Source organism: Equus caballus, chromosome 21 (assembly GCF_041296265.1).
Source record: "Equus caballus isolate H_3958 breed thoroughbred chromosome 21, TB-T2T, whole genome shotgun sequence".
Lineage (NCBI taxonomy): Eukaryota > Metazoa > Chordata > Mammalia > Perissodactyla > Equidae > Equus > Equus caballus.
This window is the reverse complement of record NC_091704.1, coordinates 40251811-40277358: the sequence shown is the minus strand read 5'-3', so window position 1 is coordinate 40277358 and position 25548 is coordinate 40251811. Positions and strand designations below refer to the sequence as shown.

General features: G+C 38.2%; 1 protein-coding gene across 1 annotated transcript in view; it reads right to left on the bottom strand.

Moving 5' to 3' along the window:
- TTC33 (tetratricopeptide repeat domain 33) overlaps positions 1-25548 on the bottom strand; it is a 40642-nt gene that overhangs the window by 11884 nt on the left and 3210 nt on the right. The window contains exon 2 of the mRNA XM_001499030.7: positions 23445-23666. Coding sequence (XP_001499080.1) covers positions 23445-23665 — 221 coding nt within the window. The 5' untranslated portion in view covers position 23666. The remainder of the gene's footprint in view (positions 1-23444; positions 23667-25548) is intronic.

The following is a 25548-nucleotide window of genomic DNA, read 5'->3' as shown; positions in this document are numbered from 1 at the left end:
GCAGTGTAACCATGATTCACCTCAGTTTTAAATGATGCGCTACTGTGATGCTGTATTTTTCCCAGCCTCTGCCTGCATCAGCAATACTCTGATATCACAAATCAAATCTCTCAGAGTTTCACTAACTGGAAATGATTTCTCTATCGAGGATTCTGCCAAACTCGAGCACCTGTATAGAGCCAGAGTCCCAAAAGCAGGAGGTAATGGTGGAGACGTGCAGTCTCACTGGTGCTGTCTGTCAGTGCTCTCCTTCCATCTCCCTAAGACCCCTTCAAAATGCTCTAGGACTTGCTCTGCTTTCCATGTGCTTGGGCGCTTCTGCCCAGTCTCAGGCTATGCCGTTAGCCTGGCCTGCAGAAGCTTGAGTGGCTGGCACACAATTCTTCATACAAACTCCGTGCTTAGCAGGTGGTAGACACACGATGCTTAAGCCACTGTGTCCCACTGTTAGTCCCAGTTACGCTGAATGGAAATCTGAGGCTCACAGTTATTTTTAGGTAATTCACATGTGAATGTCAGCTTAGAACCTGCCCAACGCACTTTAAACTAAGCTACTGAAGGCTCCTTTTTCAGCTACAATTAAAATTCCTTATTTATGAATTCCAATTACTCAATTAAAATACCATCAACTATACAGAACTAATTAACTAGCTGCTTCTGCAGGATTACCACCTATCAGGTCATACTGCTTGGACTCCTATGTTAACCCCCTAAGGGTCCCACTCTTACAATCCTTCCTTTCCTAGCCCCCCCAGATAAAGTAGCTTCCTTTAGGCAAAACGCACTTTTTACAAAGAAGGACGGTAGAGAAAAGATGTGAGGACCTCACCTAGTACACAAGTTAGCAAAGGAGAAGATGAAAAGGAACCTACAGAGAAGGAATGAGAAAGTGTGAACTTTCCTGGTGGACTCTTCACGGGATAAAAACCGCAGCTTGTGGAGAGGAGAGACGGGGAGGAGGAAGGCAGGCTGTGCAGCTTCCAGCAGACCTCCTGCTTCTTTGATCTGTGTGTGTACAGCTACCAAGCAGCCGAAGACTGCAATCTATGCCAGACACTAAAACCCGCTGTGCGCTTGTACTGGGTATTCAATTTTTTTTTAAACACTAAAATATTCTTAAATCAGGTCTTCCTTGTGTTATGTACCTGAGTAAAGGACAATTGTTTTGATATGAAAAATTGTTTCCTGGGTATACAAATAGAGAAGAATCAGAAAATAGAGGAAAGCAGGCATGCACACACACACACGCAAAGAAATTACAGATGCTCATAATTTCACCACCCGAAGATGATAACCATAGTTAAGATAGTTAACATTTACTAGAATATTTCTTCCAGTTTATTTCAATGTATATGACACACACGCGAAACATTTTTCTTACGTCTTTAAGTCATCAAATGCTTCTCTCTCCAGTATAATGTTTAAAGACTGATTACTGCTATTCCAAAGCAAAATTCTTTCAAATGAATCCTCTATTGTTAGACATAAAAAATTACACTTTGGTACAAACTTCCATTATAGGATGAGTAAGTTCTGGGGATTTAATGTACAGCATGTTTATTACATATCGTATTATATACTTGAAAGTTGCTAAAAGAGTAAATCTTAAATGTTTTCACCACAAGAAAAAGTAACTATGTGAGGTGATGGCTGAGTTAACTAATCTTATTGTGGTAATCATTTCACAATATGTAAGTGTATCAAATCACCATGTTGTACACCTTAAATTTACACAATGTTATATCTCAATTATATTTCAATGAAGCTAAAAAAACATTACCCTTTGGCCATTACAATTCTCTTTTGGAAGGAAGTGGGCCGTGAATAATAATTGTTGAAGAAAAATTGTGTTTTGGAGGTCAAACATATACACATATTACATTTAATGTAAAACTGACTGGAAATGAGATCACCTTAGAAAAGATATCATTCCCATTGATTCCTTTAAGAAAAAAAGCCAATGAGGGAAGAAATAAATATTATATTTACTTGTCTATATTACTCATTTTCAGACTTTCTATTAATATGACCTGCCAGCTTTACAAGGAAGATGATTTCAGTTTCCAATTGGTTTAGTTATTACAACTAGCCATCTCTACGCTAACCAAAAATTCAAATGACACCAATATTCTTTCAATATAAGATTGTATCTAAAATACAAATCATATTCAGACTGTTTGTTCATCTAGACACTAGTATACATGTTTAACAATTAGAATTATAATTTTAAATTTTTGTTTTTAGTCTTACAGAAAAGGGGGAAAAGACCTTTCAATGAAACGCAAAGCAGCAGCCTCTGGTGTCCTCTCTCCTCGATCTTGTCTTCAAACTGCATGCACACACAGACACACACTCAAAAGCATGACTTCAAATGAACAATTACTTTTATTTTAAACTATGTAAACAAGAGAACGCGTACATGAACACTATTTTCAAAACCTTTGTGAAGGACAAATACAGGACTTTTTTTCTTCAAAATTTTGAAATAAAAATAAATGCCTAAACAAATGCTGAAGAGGGAAAGTTCTTCATAGAAGGAAAGAAGCTAATAAATATGCAGGCGTAATATTAGAATTTAAAAAATCATCATTTATCAAATAATGGATCTAGGCAGTGGATGCTAAAGCTATCAGGGAAAAGACTGATGCAGAACTGTGAAAAGGAGGATAAGGCTGATACTCCACGTGAATGCTGTAAATTATCTCAGCATCACTAAAGGGTACCCAGATATATACATCATGATGTGATGCCATAGAAAGTAAACACCACCATGACTATTCTAGCAAAAAGAAAACAACTGAACATGAATTGAAGCTGCCAGATCTAACTTCCAGTTTTCAGAAAATACAAGGTTGAGGAAAAAATTAAATGATCCAGAGGGAAAAAATCAGGCAAATCCAGCGTGTGAGACAGTCTACAAAACAATTTGTTAGGTCAATTCTAAAAATCAACGCCATGGGAAAAAATGTAAAAGGTGAGAGAATTGTTCCAAAGCTCTAAATATGGAGTCCACAACCTTTTTCTGTAAAGGGTCAAATAGAAAATATTTTAGATTTTGGAGGCCAGATGGTCTCTGTTCTAACCATTCAAGTCTGCTGCTGTAGTGTGAAAGACGCAATACAAACGAGTGGGTCTGTGTTCCAACAAAACTTTATTTACCAAAATACATGGCAGACCAGATTTGGTCAGCTAATTGTAGTTTGTAGAACCTGCTCTAAATTAAAAGAGACTAAAAACACATAATAACCAATAACAATGTATGAGCCTTGTTTGGATCTTCAGCAGAAAAACAGCTACAAAAAACATTTTATGGACAACTGCAAAACTAAATACGTATGAGATACTAGAATATACCAGGAAATTATTGTTGTCTTATGTGCTAATTATATTATGGTTATATAGGAAAAGGTCCTTATTGATAGAAAATTCCTATCAAAGTTTTCAGGGGTGGGCTTTTATGATGTCTATGACTTATCAAATGGTTAATAAAACATAGCAGATAAAGCAAATATGGCAAGATAACAATTGCTGAATCTGAGTGGTGGGTAAAGAGTTGTTCACTGTATAATCATTCAACTTCTCTGTATGTTTGAAAATTTTCATAATAAAAAGAAAACTGTTTTTTCTTTTTTTTTCTTTACTGAGGAAGATTCACCCTGAACTAACATCTGTCGCCAATCTTCCTCTTTTTTTGTATGTGAGCCACCACCACAGCATCACCACTGATGAGTGGTGTAGGTCTGCACCCAGGAACTGAACCCAGGCTGCTGAAGCACAGTATGCCAAACTTAATCACTAGGCCACCACGCTGGTCCACAAAACAGTTTCTTCTTCTTTTGAGGAAGATTAGCCCTGAGCTAACATCTGCCACCAATCTTCCCCTTTTTGCTGAGGAAGACTGGCCCTGAACTAACATCTGCGCCCATCTTCTTTCATATGTGGGACACCTGCCACAGCACAGCTTGACAAGCGGTGCATAAGTCTGCACCGGGGATCCGAACTGGCAAACTCCAGGCCATGGAAGCGGAACGTGTGAACTTTGCTGCGCCACCAGGCCAGCCCCCAGAAAACAGTTTTTAACGGAAAGTTATATGCGTGTTCCCTATCTTTATACCTGCATTATGCATCTATATACACATACTCGCACATAACCTTTAAAACCCACCTGTTTCTAGTAACAGTTCACTCTAAAGAAAAATGGGAAAAAAATAAAATGTTTTTTCAAATGCACATCCAGTTTGACCCAGCAATTCCATTTCTATAAATCTTTCTTTTGGACTGACTTGTATGAGCACACACTTATATCTCTGAAAGGATATTCACTGTATCATATGTAAAAATTGAAGATGAAAACATCCTTTCTCAAAAGAGGGGGAGTTAAATACATTTTAATACAGGACACAATGAAATACAAGTATCCCTTCATATCCAAATGTTTCTGGTTCCTGATTTTAGATAATAAGAGTCTAGATAGTAAGAGATCTGCTATAGCGCCATTAGGAAAAACAAAAGGCAAGTCTATACATAATATGATCTCTAAGATATATTAAGTAAAAAAGAGGAAAGGGAGAGAATGGTACATATATTTAGAATGCTACCATTTACAAAGTTTTAAAAGATATATAGACCCACATGCTTATAAATCTAAAGACTATCTTTGGCAGGACCTCAAGAAACTGGGGACTGTGGCTGCCTGTGGGAAAGTGAGCTGATAGACCAGGGCACAGGAATGAGGGCAAGGCTGATTTCTCACCGTACATCCTTTGTTATTACTACATTTTCTTTTTGAAATCATGAGCATATATTATTGCCTTTCTGTTTTCCTTAAAAATTTTAAGAATAAATTAAACAAACCATGGGACTGGGTAAGACCACATACAGAGAGAGAGCAGATGAGAACGAGAAAAGATACCAGGACTGGGGTTTTCCAAATTCGAGGTCAAGCAGAGAAGGACCAGCAAAGATGACTGAGAAGCAGAGAAAGAGAAGAAGGAGGAAATTCAGGAGTGTGTGTAATTTCATAGAAAAGAAGAGAGAAGTCTGTGATCGAGAGAGTGATGAGTTGTACCGAATACCTCAGAGAGATCTAGTAACATGTAGGTCATTGGTGACACTGAGCAAAACAGTATTCTTGAAATTGTGGGAACGGAAACCAGACTGAAGAGCGAACTGGAAGCAAGGAAGTGAAGACAATGAATGCTGACAACTCATTTGGGAAGTTTTTCTGTTAATACCAAAGAGAGAAATGAGAAGATAACTGGGCAGGAATATAACGTCAAGAGAGGGTTGACACATATGTCAAACACAACAAGTGCAAACTGAACTCATCACTATCTACTCCAAACTTACTCCACCTTTATATCCCTGGCTTAGAGAACAGCACCACCAAGTCATTAAGACAGAATTCTGAAGACATTCTTGACTACACTTTTCCCTGCCCGAAGTCACATTAATCATCAATTCTCTAATTCATTTCTTTAACCCATTGTCATTGCTACTACTTAGTTTAGGTCCTCAGTCTTCCTCGCCGGGATTATAAAAAATTCAATTAATCCGTCTTCCTGAGACCAGTCTTGCCTGACTCCAATCCGTTTTCTATTTTATGTCAGAAAGATTTTTCCAGAACACAATTTTGATAAGTTCACCTTACTGAGCTACCTTCAGGACACTGAAGTTCAGGCCTCTTAAATTTAGCAAGGCATTCAACAGACCCCAGACATGCTCTCTGCGTCAAAGTCTCCACTCACCTCTAGACATTTCTTCCACCTGACATTGTACATTATGCTCCTTCCAGTTCTACTGAACTATTTTTGATACTCCAAGGGGAGAGATTTCTTCTGGCTTCCTCTTGGCTTTGCGCATCCAGATTCCTATGGCTGGAACATTGTTCTTCTGCTAATTCCCATTTCTCTTCATGACTCTGCTCTGATACCAGCTCTCCCGAAAAGTCTTCTCAAACACTCTATAATTCTATTCCTCCATTTAGTTAAATGCCTTTCTTTTATATCAACCAATGAACTCTTTAAAACAGTACTCTTTACTCCATATCAAAACAGTTTCCCTCTATGTATAACCCGCAAAAGATGCCTATCTAATATTTTCCTTGTGGCATCAGTGCCTAACAAAACCACTAAGTAAATGTTCAGTGAGTAAAAAAAGATATAAGAAATTAGTCTTATATAAAAAGAATAAAAAAATTGTAAGAAAAAGATATAAGAAACTAAGCTTATTTGGGTGAGGAGAGCAGAATATAAAACCAAGGTCAAATCATATGGAACACAATTTTATCTTTGCTGAATCAGAGAGACTTTTAGATTTTACATAGTTTTAGAGTAAACTTTAATTACTTGTCCTGATTATTTAAATCCTTGATAAAAAGAAAAGTTGCATACATTAAAACACTACTAAACTCAAAAGCTTTATTCTAGATATAGTTGGTTCTCATTCCCAGTAGTTATGTTCTATAAAATCACCATAAAAACTGAATTAGCAAATACTGAATCATAGCTCCTAGGGGAAATACAGGGTTAAGTTCCTTCAAACCTCGGGTCACAACATTTCTATCAACTGATTAATAGATAACCTTGTTATATGTGTGTTTCTTTTTAAAGACATCTCATTTAATATACATTGCTGGTTCACAAACATTAAGCTTGTGGCCAACAGCACTGTAACTCATGGCTGGACAAAGCTTATCTAACACATGTATCTTCTCTGTAAGGCACATCATCTTTCTTGTGCTCAGGAACACTACACAGCACTTCTGCACTACACCTAGGGGGCATTTTAAATAGCAAAATCACCAAGAAAAAGCAAAAAAATGTGGAAAACATAACACTAAATAGACCACAAAAAGGATGCTTGTTTACAGAATGAGAGCCAAAACAAGAAGGCAGAGCATCACCTTCTTTGACTCAGCAGGGCACATACACATCAGGCAACTCAGACTTTTTGCAGCTTTGTACATGTCTGCTAAAGATTGTGAAAGCACCATGAGTATTGATTTTGGGATTACAAATACATTTTAGTGAGTAGGTGAACTCACAAATACAGAATCCATGAATAAAGACTGACTATATTTAAGAAGAAATGTTATAGCATTTTTGTCTACATCAAATGAAATGTAACCAATCACAAATGATTATCACTTTCCACTAATATCATGAAAGACTTCTATCACACAATTTTATGTGCTTATGTGGAAATATCAAAACAAATTTAAAGGTCATTCCTATACAGCTATATTTTTAGCAAATCAGTAGCTAATACTAAGATTCATCATTTTATCTCCTTATTAAAAACTATGCCGTCAAGGGGCCAGCATGGTGGCGTAGTGGTTAAGTTCGCGCACTCTGGTGGCCCAGGGTTCACAAGTTCGGATCCCATGCATGGACCACTCATCAAGCCACACTGCGGCAGCATCCCACATACAAAACAGAGGAAGACTGGCACAGACGTTAGCTCAGGGACAATCTTCCTTACCAAAAAAAACTCAAAAACAAAAAACTATGTTGTCAAGAACTTTAAAGTTTTCACTTTATTTTATATTGTGTTTCTAATAATATTTATAATAATTGTGTCCCAAAATGTTTAATGATAGAAATAACTTTTCTGGCTCACTTTAGGTTTTGTTATTGGAAGTGACTTTCCTTGGTTCAGTATATAATGTTTTAAATTAAAAGTTTTGTTTATTTCCTTGATTTTGTGGGAGCTTTCACACAGATATTATAATAATACTGAAAGTAGTTTTTAGATAGAGCTAAGTTGACTGAAAATTGTGTGATTTCCAATGTAGGTAGATCAGGTTCCACCTTTTAAACAAAGGTCAAATTCTTGAAAGAAACAAAAAAGTCTCTGAATTATTTTGAGCTTCTCTGTCTAGAATTTGGAGTAGCATTCTGAAGAAAGGAAGGACAAAATATTGAACAGTTACATACAATGAGCATTCATCATAAGCAACCTAATATCCTGTATGTAGGCTCAGAAAGAAAGAAAAAAGGAGCAAAAACAACAAAAGAGAGAAAACACACTTCCTAATTGCATATCTTCTCAAGACAGTCATATTTAGGAAAGGAGAACAGGATCAGGAAGAAGTTTTGAGATGATGCTCAGACTAAAGTTCTAGAACGTTCTACTAGGCAAAGGAAAAGATATTTTAAAAATAAATCCTAAATTGCTCTGAGTTTTAGTCGCTATCACTTATCGAAATGATGTGGATATAGGATTAGCTTAAGTCATAAAGCCTCCTTTCAGTAATAATTTAAACTATTTACTTACACAAAAGAACAAACATGTCTTTAAAAGTTTCTAACTTATTACAGACGAGAGCAAACAATTTAGGGCAGATCAATTCACTCTGGAAACAGTAGGAAGGAGCTCTGAAATTACGTGCAAGTGTACACACACTGAATAAAGGTCATTTTCCAAAGCAAATTAAAACAATGATGCCAACTTCTACCTAGTGCAGGACATCCCTTAGATGTTATTTTACTGAAATCAATTACCTTGTTCTACTCCTTGCAACACTAGACAATGAATTTTCTGAAACAAGTAAAAAGCCACAATTTTAATCTCCCAATTTCGACTTCAGATATAGAGATCATTTAAAATATTTTACCACCTATATTGTTCATTCACTTAGCATATACACAAATGTTGTCACAAAATAAAACTCACTGGAAATTGATTCTAGTATCATGGCATAATTTGGATGAAACAAAAACATGTATAAGTAAAAAGGCAGGACTACAGCAAGTTGCCTTATTTAAATGATAAATACATGATAAAATTACAAACTATGCAAAAGGCAAAACAATAAATAGGACTCTGAAATTTCCCTTCACCTGGATGAACCCAATCACTTGCCTTCTTGCTTCCTCCGAGAAGCCTTCTCTGACTCTTTATCTAAATCATTCTGGTGAATACTGGCTCATGGTATCCAGTTATTTTTTATTCATAGAACAATTTGAAACTTCACATTTATTTACGTATTTGTTTAAACTAAAAGCTCTATGTAGACAGTGCAAAAGGTATTTTGCTCGCCAAGGGATATGCAGCTGCAGCACCGAAACACAACAGCGCCTAAGCCACATCAATCATTTCTGAAGTAGTAAGGTGGACACGAGGAGTGGTCGACAGCCTTTGTGGGATGAACTGGGATGATATGGAAAAGGTCCTGACCAGAAAACAGCTACCATTGCCGAATCCAAAGCTTTCAATACCCCAATTAGAAATGTAGTCCTACTAGTCCTAATGCATTTCAGCACACTTGGAGGATCTAGCAATAAAGATAAAGTGCACTTTTGTCCTAGGATAGATACACTATCGGAGAAAAGAGAATCCTAGTAATCACTGATGACTTTTCAGTCCATAAGATAAATATAAAAGTCCTAAATAAAGGATTAGCAAATTAAATCCAGCAATTAATTATAGTTTAAAATCCACATGACCATGTAGGGTACAACTCAGAAAACATTAGAAAAGGTTTCATACGTAACAGATAATGGAGGAAAAAAGCACATGACACTCAACAATACTTAATATAATTTCACACCTATTTCTGATTTTTTACAGCTATTACTTATAATGTTCTTAACACCAAAGAAATTTAGTCTCTTGGTGCTATTATCTACTAAGCTTTAATGATATTATGTACCTCTGGAAGCATTAACTATGACACCTAAAAAGAAAGTGTTTGTACTTCTTTAGGCAAATTCTGGGTGACTTCAAGCCTGTCTCTAAATAATATTTCTAAATGTTATTATAGATACAGCATGAAAACTCAGAAATTTGCTATGTTCTATCTTCCTTCTCTAGAAAATTAACTTATTCCTTCATAATAACCTACTCATAATATTCTAATAAATGCAGCAGTAGTAAATTCTGCAGGACTTAATAGTAGTAAACGTCTCTCTTCCAGTATCAGCCTCTCCGTCCAATCTTTTTTCTACTACTCCCCACGCACACCTCTGCTCCACTCAGCTGCATCTCTGCCAGGTCCCGACCCACCTATCATGGCTTTGTTCATGTGGGTTCCCGAGCGCACAAACACATGCTCATCTAAGATTCCGTTCCCCCCTCTTCACCTATTCAAAGGCTCCTTCTCCTCTAAGACCAAGTTAAAATCCCCTGTTCGTCAGACCATGAGTACCACTTAACTGACCACACAGTAACACTTGTATTTCTAAAGTACTTCATGTTTTACAAAGCACTTTCAACACAGTTACTTAACATGCAATTATTCACTTGGTTCTCATAAGTCCTATGATTGGCATTACTCGTTCTCATTTAACTGATGAGGAAACAAAGGTAGCAAGAGAGTAGCTACAGGACTAGTCCAAAGGCACAGGGTATTAAGCCCGCAGAGATCAGGATCTGAAGCTAGCTGTCATAACCACAAGACTAATGCTTTCTCCAACTATTCCAATGCTGTCTCCCATTTAATTTATCTCTAATTCCTCCATGTATTTTTATCTCCTCTTTACTAATGAGTTCAGGGGCCAAAGGGTGGATCTGCTTGTGTTCTCTCTGACACCCAGAACATGGGTGGGCACACAGAAGGTGCTAATATCACAGATTCTACATCTCCTCTGTCCTCCCTTCTCCCAGAGAAGTCCCAGAAAGCAGCAAAGAGAGAAGCACAGAAGGCAGGAAAAGAGGCTGTAACAGGAGCTGGCATGCTGATAATATCTCAGAAAATGAAATGAAAACAAATTCTACCCTAAGGTAACAGTAGCAAACACCGTAATTCCTACTTTGTTCCATTGCACCGTTGCAGGTATAGAAATTACAAGAAATCCCAAGACTAGGAGATTGGGAATATGGCTAAAAAGAGCCAGGAGATTAGAATGCTACATAGAGCAGAGGGCCCTTAAGACCTGGTATATTTGAGGTTTCAGGAACCTTTGTGGCTTCTGAGGAAGGGGCTGGAGGTCTCTGACCTCTAGAGCAAGGGTCAGCATATTAAACGCCCATACAGTGAATGGTTTAGGCTTTGTGAGCCATATCCAAAGTCTCTGTCACAACTACTCGATTCTGCTGCAGCACAAGATCAGCCATAAACCATACATAAATAAATGGGTATGGTTGTGTCCCAATAAAACTTTATTTATAAAAGCAGGCTGTGGTTTGCCAATCCCTGCTCTACAGGACCCAACCAGTGTTAAAATTTGTCACATTTTATAATGTCCTTTTTACTTTCAGTCATGTTTCTGCCTAACTCAACCAGGGGCAGTTATACCCCATGGAAGCCATTTATGGCCATTTATGGCGGCATTTTGGGTTGTCACTATGATTTGGAGGCACTAGTAGCAGGGGCTCAGGGATCTTAATATCCTGCAAGACAAAGGGCAAATTCTGCACAACAGAAAACTATTCTGTCTCAAATGTCAATAGCACTACTGCTGAGAAACAGGATGGCTTACCCCAATCCCACCCCACAAAGTCGCTTACATATCTAAGCTTAAGTTGTCCCAAAGTATGAAATAAACTCAGAAGTTCAAGATGACACTAACCATCACTAGCTGTTTTTTCCTCTCCCTAGGCAGGTACGCAGACACTCAAACGCATACAAACATGCACATGTGCAAACAAAGGCACACAGATTTGAGGAAAAAAGAAAAATGTCCTTTCCCCTCAACTGCTCTGCTTTTATTTTGAAAATATAACCACTGCTCCCAGCAGAGGCAGCGCTAAATGAAATGTGCTTTGTTGCCCACAAGGCATACAAAGGTTTCAAGAAACAAGTCAGCTGTTTTCCACTGACTAGAGAGAAGCAAGAACTGGTGGGCATTTACTTCACTACGCTCAGCTTGTTGCATTCCTTCCTCTCCTTCATTTCTCAATTCTCTCTTTGATTTACTTTTCCTGGCCTATGAATAAAGGGTGGCACCACCTAGTTCCTCCATTTTTGGATCTTAGGAAACTTGGCACCTAATAAATCTGTGGTCTCTCATAACTTCGACAGCATATCTCTTAATTCAACTTCAGTTTGTAACAGAGTGAACAGACACAGCCTTACTGCAGCTGTTGGACAGGAAGCATTAAAAGATAAAAACTTAGTTTAAAGTCACTAGGGTTAATAAATGACCAAAGTTTGATTCAGCCAGTTTAAAGACAACCTTAACAGTATGCAACCAAACTAGCACAAGGAAGGAAGCGGAGTGAATAGTTGCACGGATTGCACAAGCGCAGGCTGAGATAACCGCTGAGGTAAAGAACAGCTGGTGATCAAGCCAAAGAAGTTAGATAGCGTGCTCGTTTACGAGATGGAAACGTCAAAGTACTCAGCTACTTTGCTCCCAATTAGACTTCTAATTTACTAGAGCTGCAAGTTTAATGAGCCATATAGTTATTAGCTTATTCACTTAATAAATATTTGTTTAGTACCTGCTCTGGCCAGGGACTAGTCTAGGTACTGAGGAGACAGCATTACACAAGATATAAAAGGATCCTACTATTCTTCTAGATCTTACATTCTAAAGATGTTTGAGTGTGGGAAGGAGGCGGAGAAAGACAACAAATGTAAGTCAAAATACGGTAAGTGCCATGATAAAAGCCAAATGGAAGAATGTGACAGGAAAGGACCAGTGGCTACTCAGAATGCGTGGTCAGGAAAGCTCTCTCTAGGAAGGCGTTTGAGCTGAGATCAGAATGACAAAAAGTGGTCAGCCAAGTGAAGAGCTGGAGAAAGTTCATTCCAGATAAAGGGAAGAACCCAAGGCAGACCGAACACCCCATGTTTTGAGGCAAGGAAAGAAAACTAGCACGGCTGTAGTAGAAGGGGAGAAAGAGAGGAGAGAGGTGGGCCAAAGCCATGATCACTTAGGAACTAGTGCGCCGTGGTTAGGAGTGTGGATTTCATAGTATATGTGATGGGGAATCCATGGCGTCTCTACGCAGCACAGAGACATGGGTTGATTTACATTTTGAAAAGATCAGTCAGGCCTGGGGAGGAGAGTGAACTGTAGAGGTATAAGAACGAGCACGGGAAGACCAGTTAAGAGCCCACCCAAGTAATCTAGGTAAGAGATGACAGTAAATTAGCCAGGATGACAGCAATGAAAACACAGGAGAGGATAAAAGAGATTCAGAGTATGTTTAAAAAGTCAATTCAACTTGGATTGGATATAAGGAGTAAAAAAAAAAAAAACGAAATGAATCCAGGATGCTGTCTTAGCTTTGGTTACCTGGGAAACAGAGCCTAAGGCCAAAGCTTACTGGCTAACTGTGCGGGGTAGGATCCCAGGGAAGCAAGAGTGAGGGGAAAAAAGAGAAGGGAGGCAGGAAGGAGGGAGACCAAATACAAGGCCTACGTTAAGCTGGCCATAGCTTCAAAAACAAATACAGATGATTGCCAATTTTGTAGAACTTCTTCAAAGAGACTGTATGAAACCTCTGTGTTTTGGAAACAGTCCAGTGGGAGAAGGAAGAAAAAGACTTTACCTGCATGCTCCCTCATACCCCCTGTCTCCCACTGGTCAAAATCTGCCCCACAAGACTTTAACCTCCTAACACTTGCGGGTGTGTGTGACTCAGTCCCTCCAGGGCATCTCTGGGTCCAGTCTGGCCAGTGTCGAGCTGTGACGGTCTTTCACTGTCAGTCAGCACCACAGGTGAGGCGACTTTTGTCTGTGGGGACAGTAGCAGCAGCCAGGGCTTTCTGGTCATCAGAAGAGCATGAGCTGTCTCAAGGGCAGGGAGTTTGAGGTGAGAGGGGCCAATTAGCTTTAGAGTGACACATAAACCAGCAGCATTGGGCTTGAGTACCTTGGTAAATGATGGTGCTGTTTACCGACATGGGGAAAGGACCAGATGTTTGGGAGGAAAATCAAGAGCTCTGCTCTGTACATGTTAAGTTTGAGATACTAATTAGACACCCAAGTGGGTATAAAACAAGCACTGGAGATTTAAGGGTCTGGAATTCAGCTGGAAGGACAGCACTGCAGGCATATATTTGGTAGTCATTGGTATAGAGATGGTCCTGAAACCAGGAGACTATGTAAGTTAAGAAGGGAAAGAATGGATATGGAAAAGAGAAGTAGTACTTTCTAAATACTGTGGCCCACCAACATTTAGAAAATGAGCAAAGAAAAGAGCAAGCTAAGAAGATTAAGGAGGAGTGGACACTGAGACAAAAGGAAAAGCATGAGAGTGAGGTGTTGTAGATCAGTGAGCGGTCTATTTGGAAAAGTGGTCAACTCTGCTGAATGATGAGAGAGAAAGTAAACGAGAACAGAGACATGATAATTGGATTCGACAGCCCGGAGGTCACTGACAACCTTTACGAGAGTGGTTTCAGAAGATTCATGGGGACAGAAACCTGACTGGAATGGACTGAAAGGATGATGCATCAAGAAACAGAGTCTGTAGTGGAGGGGAGCAGAGAAATGGGAGGGCGTGTGGAGTCAAGGGAAGCTTTTTACACAGATGTTATCAGGGTACATTTGTATACCAGTGAGAAGGAGCCAAAAGAGAGGAAGGAACAGACGACATCAAAATGAAAGAGGATTTTAGGAACAATATTCCTGAGAAGGCAAGAAAGGCTGGGGTCTAGTGCACAAAGGAGGGGCGGGCCTTCAATTAGAGCAGGGGCACTCCATTACAACGGAGTGAAGGCAGATGGCACGGGGAGAGATACAGTCAGACTGGAAGATATGGCGGTGAGAAAGAAAGGCATTCTACACTGACTATGTCTATTTTTTTCCACAGAACATGAGGCAAGATCACTATCATTAAATATATCCATGCTGGCACTCAACATTCTTATGTGTCACATGGCCAGATCAACCTCAAGATCACTTTGCTAGGTATACGTTTCCAGACAAAATTCATGGTAAATTCTACTTATAGTCCTGCTTCACACACACACACACACTAACTCTCACAGAGAAAAATCTGACCACTTAGGTACACAATCAAATATCACCATCTAGTGGTTGAAACCTTAAAAGCCAACATATCAAAGTTGGGAGCCACACAGTGACCCTTGAGAAGGTATACCCTAGTTAGCAATAATAATTCTAGAAAAAGACGTTTAAGCACAATAACTTATTAAAAACTTTAATACTATATAAAATGTACCAATCACATAAGATACTGAAACATAATATCTAAAGTCCATGTATTGAGTGCTTGCTAAGTGCCAGGTGGTGTGCTAAGAACTTTTACATGGACTTGCTCTTTAAGCCCCCAATAGTCTATGAGATAACATGACTTCACATGTGAGGAAACTAGAAACTGACACTTAAAAGTTAATAATCTGCCCAAAGTACATACGGATAGAAATGATAAAGCTGGGATTTGAATGGAGTTAAAATGACTTCAAAAATCCACACTCTTACCACTAGACTCAGCACATGATCTCCACAAAGCACCAAAATTACTTAGGGCTTGGGTAGAAGAGTAAACTTGTCTTTTCTTACAAAGAATCATGAATACTACAAGGAGGAATTTCAGAATTTAAAAACCATTCAATTACAAACCAAATTTTTCGGAGTAGTTATACTGAGTTACTAACGAAGTAACCTGGACAGCCGGAGACCCTGTGATGCTAAAGAACTGTGTGCCCCCTTGGAGGGACGAAGACGTTAACACACTTGGATGGTGCTACATTTAATGTGTTCAGACTCTCTAAGTGCTAAATAAAACTAACTGAGAAAATATTGAGGGGAAAATAAAGAAAGAGAAAATCACAAGGAGGCGAAAGAACATATCCCAAGAAGCAGAAGTGGCTCCCGCGCCTCTTCATCAACCTTCCTCCCTCCCTCCTTCTCTAGCACTTTCTCCAGAGGCATTCCTGCTTCTCTGCCCTCTAAGGATTATCACTCATTTCAAGTTTGAAGCTGTTCCACATTTTGTTGAGCTTAATCTTTACCATTATTTTACAAAAATTCACATGAAAAAAGATTACATGATTGTTATATACATCCTCTGAGGTGCTAATTTGAAGAGGTGAAATTCAAACCCGAGATCTGTGAATACATGCAACTGTGAAAATCCCCTCCCCATGTCTCAACTAAGACTGGGGACTCCTGCCACTGCTCCCAGAGCACAGGAAGCGCTGAAGCAGGCTGACAGGGTGATAAAATGATCGAGACCTCAAAACATGCAATATCCAGGGTCCGAGCTTTATTGGAATCTAAATTGTTCCTTCTATCAGTTAACTTAATAATAGCAAATACAGGACAAAAACACATCCTGAACATATAGAAAAATATAGCAAACAAATATAGAATTATTTTACATCTGACAAGCACTCAACTTTGACTTTTTTAAATCAAATTTATTGGGAGTATAATTTATATGCCAAAACATGTACCCATTTTAAGCATACTCTTTGATGAGTTTTAACAAATGTGTACGCCCATGTAAATACCACAACCATCACAACAAAGAACATTTCTATCAACCCAAAAGTTCCCTGTGCCCTTTCTCAGTCCACCCACCCCAATTCCTGGCCCCACACAACCACTCATCTTCTTTCTGTCACTACAGATTAGATTTGTCTATAGAGAGGCTGATATAGATGGAATCAGACAGTATGCACTCTTGACTTTTCTCTGAGCATAGTGGTTTTTAGATACATCAATCATTCGTTTTTATTACTCAGTAGGATACCATTGGATGGATATACCACAGGTTATTTATCATTCACCTCTTGATAGACATTTTGGTTATTCCTAGTTCATGGCCACTATGAATAAGACTGATACAAACATTGTTAGATCAGTCTGTGCGTGGATATCCATTTTCATTTCTCCTGAGCAAACATCTAGGAGTAGAATTGCTGGATTATACAGTAAGGTGTGTGTTTAACTTTATAAGAAACAGCCAGATTGTTTCTCAAAGTAGTAAAACTATTTTACATTTTCATGAGCAATGTTACGAAAGTTTCAGTTGCTCTACATCCTAGCTTGATACTGCCGATCTTAATTTTAGCATCCTAGTGGTTATGTAGTAGTATGTTGTGGTTTTAATTTGAAATTTCCTGATGACTAATCATGCTGAGCAGCTTTTCGTGTGCATTCCGGCCATTCATATATCTTCTTTTGTAAAGCTTCAGTTCAAACTTTGTATCCATTCTTTAACTGGACATTATTGAGTTGTGAGAGTTCTTTATACATTCCACAAAAAGTCCTATGTCAAATATATATATTATAAATATTTTCTCCCAGTCTGTGGTCTCACTTTTCATTTTCTTAATTATGCCTTTTGATAACCACAAGTTTTAACTTTTGGTCAAGTGACCACATAAATGTGAGTCATTTCTGTACTTTATATTCTTTTCATGAGCTATATATGTCTATCCTTACACTAATACTATAAAGATACAGCATTCAAGAATGTGGCAAGTGCAGCTGGCCCTATGACCAAGTGATTAAGTTCACACGCTCCACTTCAGCAGCCCAGGGTTTCAAGGGTTCAGATCCTGGGCGCAGACATAGCACCACTCATCAGGCCATGCTGACACAGTGTCCCACATGGCACAATTAGAAGGACCTACAACTAGAATGTACAACTATGTACTAGGGGGCTTTGGGGAGAAGAAGGAAAAAAAAAAGATTGGCCACAGATGTTAGTTCAGGGCCAATCCTAAAAAAAAAAGAATGTGGTTAAGTGTTGAAATAAAGTAGTCTAAGCTCTCTAAGTATGTTTCTGTTCCATAAAATTGTTTTGGCTAGTCTAAATTCTTTGCATTTCCATATAAATTTTAGGACAAGCTTGTCAATTATTACAAAAGCAAGCTTTCTGGGATTTTGTTTGGAACTGCATTGAATTTACACCTCGATTTGGGAAGAGCTGAGATGTCTCAAGAAAACAACCTTCTGATCTGTGAACAGGGTACGTCTATCTCAATTTAGGTCTTCTTAAATTCCTCTCAGCAATGTTTTGTAGTTTTCAGTATACAGTTCTTACACATTAGTTGTTGAATTTTTTCCCTAATAATTTTGCTTGGGCATGGTACTGTAAATGGTACTTTTTAAAAATTTTCTTATTGTTTCATTTTATCTCTACCCTTGGCTTATAAGCTTCTTCTTACTACTTATTACTTTGGCTCTAGGGTTTAGGTTCAAATATTATACCACTTCACAATACTGTAAGAGCCTAACAGCAATATAATTGCATTTATCCATGCCTGCTTTATCATTACTACTGTTGTCATGCATTTACTTCTATATGGTATAAATCTCCAATATGTTGCTATAGTTTTTTTAAAGTCAATCATTTTTAGAAGAATTTTAAAACTTTAACAAAGGCCTTGCCTGATAGCCTATGATACTTCCACCCAATCTTCCTTCCTTCCCTCATCCACTCAGGGTCAGACAAACACTGCAGTGTAATAGTTCTCTCAGTTCCCTTCCTATTTTCTCTCATACAGGTGTTTCTCCTAATAAAACCTTTGCGTGTTTAATCTGGTCTTGGCATCTGCTTCTTGATGGACTCAAATAGCATAGCTGCTAATCCCATCTAGTGTGTTTTTCATTTTGGATATTGTATTTTTCACCTCTAGATGTTCTATCTGTTTATACCTTTCATTTCACTCCTGATTAGGTTCACGTTTCCTTTTATTCATTCGAACATAGTTATATCACCATTTTAACCTCTTTGTCTGCTACTGCCATCATCTATATCATTTCTGAGTCTGCTTCTATTGAGTGATTTTTCTCCTGTTTATGAGTGGCAGTTTTTTCCTCCTTGGCATGTCTAGTAATTTTTGATTGGATGTTGGATATTTGTAAATGTTAGATTTTTGACTGTTCTGGCAGGTAGTTATGTAACTCATGTATCAGTCTGAACTCTTCAAAACCTGCTAAGCTCTGCTAGGGAAGGTCTCCCACAGTCTCCTCCAGGGAGAGCGTAGCTGTTCTACAAAGGGGACTCCAGTGAATGTCCCTGGGGACCACCAAAGACTCTTCACTCTGGTTGGTTGAAGCTTGAACAGCCCTCTGCTCTGCCTGAACTTGAGAACTGTTCAGCTTACAACTCCTCAGTCATTTTGCCTGGACTTGTGGAATTTCCCCACAGTTGGACAGCCTAATGTTCAACACATACTCAAGGGGACCTCACGCAGATTTCTGGAGGTCTTTCTGAGTAGCTCCCTCTTCTCTGGTACTCTACTCCACAACTTCTAGCTGCCTGAGCCTCTCCAAAACACAATCGCCATCTCCTCAACTCAGCAAGACCACTAGTTTGCCAGAGGACAAGGGAATAGGAGAAGTATGGGTTATGAGAAAAGGAATGAGCCTCAGAAAAAGGAATTATTCTCAAGTGCCATATTCTCATGCAGGAGGAGGGTAAAAGAACTCTTCCTGGGGCTGGCCCCGTGGTGTAGTGGTTAAGTTCACGCATTCTGCTTTGGCGGCCCAAGGTTCATGAGTTCAGACCCCAGGCATGGACCTACACACTGCTTATCAAGCCATGCTGTGGCAGCATCCTACATAGAGAATAGAGGAAGACTGGCAACCGATGTTAGCTCAGAGACAATCTTCCCCAAGCAAAAAGAGGAAGACTGGCAACAGATGTTACCTCAGGGACAATCTTCCTCACCAAAACAAACAAACAAACGAACAAAAACATCTATATTTCCAAAAGCCCTTTGTGGTTGGGATATGAAATAAAACATATTCTCAGAATACCACATTCTAATGTGGAGTTTAAAAGGTATATTTCTATAGATACAATACAATAAATGATAGTTAATCCACAAAACCCTAGTTACACAATATGGCAAAAACAATATAGCAAAAAATAGCAGCTTTATAAATATTCAATAAATATTGAGGGCCTGGTAAATGCCACAAATTGTTCTAAGAGCTGCAGATGGCGTACAAAAGGCGGACAAAGTTCCTGCTGGCCTGGGGCTTACATTTCTACGGAAGAGAGACAAACAGTACAGAAACAACAAAATAAGTGTATAAGGTAACTTCATAAAGGGAGAAATGCCAGAAGTTAAAAAAGGCTGATGGGATGGAGACGGAGGGGGTGCTACTTCAGACGGGGTACTCAGAGAGGGTCTGAGAAGACGACACGTGAGCAGAGATCTGGAAGACGAGAAGATACACATCAGAAAGACGGAAGATAAGAACTTTTTAGAGAGAAAGCCATAAGACAAAGCAGTATAAGAACTGTGTTCAACAGCACCAGGATGGCGAGTGTGGCTAAAACGCAGAGAAAATGAGACTGGTTTAAGGGGCAGTTGATTTGGAAGACAGGGATTCACCTTTATTTTTTTTTTAATTTAACTTCACTCTTCCTTACATTCTTTTCTACTCCGCATATTATTTCCAATCAAGTTTAATATTCTCTTAGATATTTTTAAATTATTATTTCTATTTATTTTTGGCATAGAACGACTCAATTCCACTGGATTCCTTCAATTCTGTTTAGTTATTTCCTAAAGCTGTGTATACATTACTCCAAAACAAACGCAAACCAGCAAAAAAACTTTACCATCTCACAGTGTTTCCATTCAAAATAAAGCATCCAATCCAGCTGATTTCAGTGAAATGACTCAATGTTTTGACATGCAGGCAAAAAAACAAGAGTTATTTTGTTTATGTACAAAGTTGATATCTCTCTCTACCACAGGAAATTCAGAGGGACTCCCATGGCAATAACTTAATAACTTTTCCCTTCTACACACTAGTGTGGTCTAGAGAAAAAGATAAAAACAACAAACTTAATGAACTTTTAACAGGCATTTACAGGAATTTCTAAAGACGTTTTATGGATGTTCTGAAAAATGATTTCATAAATGTGGAAAATTTATGGTTGGTTTTCTTGTGACTAAGAATGGCCAATCTTGCAAAGTTCTACAAGATAAAAATCTTTGTGCCTAAAACACCACAAATGAGAATTCATCATCTAACATTAGGCTATTAAGGTGTTAATTGTCCTTGATTATTATTTATTTTCTACTCTTCATTCCATATTTGAGGTGCTAATATGTTATAACTTAAGCACCATTTCATGTTTTATATTAAAATATATTAACAAAATATTACTCTCAGAATAAAAAATATAAGCAGACCTAGAAACTAAAATGTTGGTTCCCCACCTTTGACTCATTTATGACAAAAATGATTAACAAGGAATCTTATAACCACCCTTACCAATGAAAAAAAAGGAACAAAGAAAAAAAAAGTGCTTCTTGTTCACCACTATTTCTTTTAATTTCTCAAACTCTTCAACACCACATGGAAGACACCAGTCGAAGGCACATGGGCCCGATTTTAGATTTTAGATCTGAAGAGTATTCTGTCCAAAGACCTATTCAGATCCTACTCCTGCTGACCACATATATATCCTCTAAAAAATCATACCTTTAGTGCAAACAAATCAACATTCCATAATTTTCCTAATATATTTCCTTCACCAAGGATAAGTGTGCCAAGATTTTTCTAAAAATAGGGACTTTCAGCAGATATCAAACACACTGAACAGAGTGACTGAGGCACCATGTCTTTCAAACGGCTACACTAACAGCAGCCTGATGTTATTTATCTCCCAATGTGATGCAATATGAAGTACAAACATTACCATGAAGTACTCTTGCCAAAAACATTAATCAGAATCTAAATCAAACCTCAACACCACGTTAATCAGAATCTAAATCAAACCTCAACACCTAACTTTCAGTTTACGAGAAATACATGAGACAGAGGAAAAGTTAAATGACATCCATAAGAAAACAAGCAAATAGAAGACTCCTCAAAAAGTCAGCATTATGGGCGATGAAAGTAGGAGACCCAAGTAGACACTAAAGAGACATAATAACCAAACGCAACGTGTGAACTCTGTTTGGATCCTGGCTTTAAAAAAATACTATAAAAGACATTTAGGTGAAAATTGGAAAAATCTAAATGTCGACTGAACATTAAATTTCAGAATTGTTAATTTTCAGAGGTTTGATGGTTATTGTGTTTGGTAAGAGAATATCCATATTCTTAGGAGAAGCATGCTGAATTAGAGCTGAGGTGTCATAATGTCTGCAAGTTACTTCCAAACAGATCAGCGAAAAAATTGTAAATAGCAGCTGGCCCTGTAGCTTAGTGGTTAAGTTCAGTGTGCTCTGCTTTGATGGCCCAGGTTCAGTTCCTGGGTGTGGACCTAAGGCACTCATGGAACCATGCTGTGGCAGTGACCCACATACAAAATAGAGGAAGACTGGCACAAATGTTAGCTCTGGGTGAATCTTCCTCAGAAAAGAAAAAAAAACTGTAAATAGACAATTATGTGTGTGTGTATGTGTGTGTGTAGGAAGAGGTAAAGCCATTATTAAGAATTTTTGAGTCTAGGTAAAGGGAATACATGGGTTGCACTATTCTTTCAACTTTAATATAGATTTGACATTTTTAAAAATAAAAAAGCCCTTCTCTACCTCTAGGTTATAAGGATACCCTTCTATATTTTCTTTTATTAACTGTGTAGTCTTTGATCCCTCTCGAGTCCATCTCTGTAAGTGGTATTAGATACAGATCATTTTATTTTCCTCCATCCAGAAGTCCAGCTTTCTCTATACAATCTACTAAACAACTTGTCCTTTCCCTACTGATTTGTGAAGGAATGGGTTTTTTTTTTTTTGAGGAAGATTAGCCCTCAGCTAACATCCACCGCCAATGCTCCTCTTTTTGCTAAGGAAGACTGGCCCTGAGCTAACATCCGTGCTCATTTTCCTCTGTTTTATATGCAGGACGCCTGCCACAGCATTGGGTTGCCAAGCGGTGTGTAGGTCCACACCTGGGATCCAAACCAGCAAACCTCAGGCCACCGAAGCAAAGGTGCGAACTTAACCGCCGTACCACCAGACGGGCCCCAAGAATGATTTTTGATCCCCCTGAAAGATCTAAGCAGAAGAAAGGGAAAAGGAATAAGAAAGTAGGAAAAGAGGAAAGGGAAAAAGAAGAAAGGAAGGGTGAATATAGAAGTATAGGAGCTTAGCTGAGGAAAGACTAAGAATAAATAAAGCTATTATCAAATTCCTGTGCATCAAACCACGTTTACTAGAGGATATCAGAAGTCAGTAGAAAAGGATAACTGAATGATTATTTTTTGTAAAAAGTATATGCCCTCAAAGCTGTTCAGAAAACATCTAATTTATCTCATACATAATATCACAACAAGAAATTTTCCAGAAATTAGATCATCTCCTACCAACCAATAAGTTAGATTAAATTTTACTTAGCAGTTACTCTACTTCAGACAGAACAAAAATGATGGCAAAGCAGAGACATTATAAGCATCTTGAAGACTCTTTTATAAACTTTCAGATTCCATGGGAATGTTTAAAGGTGATTTTAAAATTTCGTATTTCTTTGCTTAATTTAGCAACTAGATCAGATTTTAAAAACATGAATTTATAGAATTCATAACTCTTTACCCAATACTGACAGTGAGTCAGAAAATGTAAACTGTTCTCTATTAAAAAAACTCTAAAAACTTACCTTTTATTTTCAGCCAAATTGGCTCCTTCATCCTTCAGTTGTTTACTTTTCTCAGCACAGCCTTCAAGGAGAATTTCTTTCCTACGTTTAATAGCATGTAGCCAGGTTCCTTCATCATTCTCAGCTACATCCTTCTCATCAGCAGCTTCAGCTTCAAACTGCTGGGAAGTGGCCTTGGAGACCTTCTCGCCAATTTTCCTCTTCCATCCAAAGGAAGCCATTCTGGAAAATTATAACAAAACAGCTTTAAATTTCAAATTTGGCCCTTTATAAAAGTATTCCAACTAACAAGTGAAGAAGGAATAATAGAATCAGACTATCAACATTTTTTAATCCCTAATTAAATTTAGGTAATCATCATCAAAGACTACTAACATCATAAAGACAGACAACTGGATTACGCATCTCCTGATGGAGGTGACACATCATCCATGAAATACTCTTGCCAAAAATTAATCTTGAATCAGATCAAGCCTCTACCAGCTTATAAGAAATATGGGATAGAGATAAGCATGCTAAATAACGTATCAGAGATGCAGACAGTAAAAAACAGAAAATAAGGAAAAATAAAACTGGCTTCTTCAAGAAATAAAATGCCGGAAAAAAAGGAGCGAAAGATGGGAGGTAATTCCTAGATTAAGAGAGACTTAAGAGATATATTGACCAAAGAGAATGTGTGGATCTTGTTCAGCTCCAGATTCAAACAGGCCAATGGGAAGGAAACATTTATGGAACAAAAGGGGAAACGAGAACACTGATTTGATACTTGATGATATAAAGGAATTACTGGTATTTCTTTTGGGTATGATAATAGTACTGTGATTATGTTTATTAAAGGAACCCTTATCTTTTAGGAACACATACTAAAATATTTCACATGAAATTATATCTCTAGGAATTGTTTCAATCTAATCAGCAGGGGAAGGGGTGCAGTAGAGGAGAAATAGAGATGAAAAGACTGCCATGAGTTGATAGTGGATGAAGTTAGGTGATGAGCACAAAGGATTCCTTGTACTTTTCTCTCTCTTTTCATATATGTTTGAAACTCTCCATAATAAAAAATTTTTTAAAGATTCAAACTTTGGGGCTGGTCCAGTGGCCTAGTGGTTAAGTTCAGCATGCTCTGCTTTCGTGGCCCAGGTTTGGTTCCCAGGCATGGACCTATACCACTCGTTGGCTGCCATGCTGTGGCCATGACCCACATACAAAACAGAGGAAGACTTGCACAGATGTTGGCTCAGGGTGAATCTTCCTCAGCAAAAAAATAATAATAATAATAATAAAATAAAATGTGTTTAACAGAGTGGGCTTTAAATAAAAGTTCAAACTTGGTAAATGACTTAATTCACAGAACTACTGGGTGAATCAAAAAGATAATAAATGTTAAATTGCTTTGTAAATCTGCAATGATATACAAATGTAAAGGTAAGAAAGACAGGAAAATTGATGGAACAAAGTCAAAGGAAACCCTAGAAGAATTCAACAAATATTTATTAATTGAAGGGGTTTACTGAAGGATCCAAGAACTCTTACCAGATACATGGATGGGCTTAAAGATCCTGAGAAAGCCCCGGAATTGTATACAAATTTTTATATGCCTGTGTGCACTCTGGAGAAGAGTGTCTAAGCTTTCATTCCATTCTTAAAGAAGTCTATGACCCCAAGGAGATTATGATCAACCAACTGAGCGACTAACTGTTGTTAGTGCTGACTCCTAACGGAACCCTGCCCAGTCTTTTTTGCACCATGTTCTCACCTTCCAGGGCTCTATCAGACAATGCTCCACTGCTATTCACAGGTTTTCAGAGCCAATATTTTTGGAAGTGGGTGGCCAGGTCCTTCTTCCTAGTCTGTCTTAGTCTGGATGCTCTGCTGAAACCTATCTACCATGAGTGACCCTGCTGGTATTTGAAATACCAGTGGCACAGCTTTCAGCAACACGCCGCTGCCACAGTGTGACAAGCAATACATGAGTGGTATGGTTCCCTGACCAGGAAATGAATTTGGGCCACAGCAGTGAGAGTGCCGAATCTTAACCACTAGACCACCAGGACTGGCTAGATCAATTAGAGGGGTAAGAAAAAGCAATGAATCAGAGGTCTTC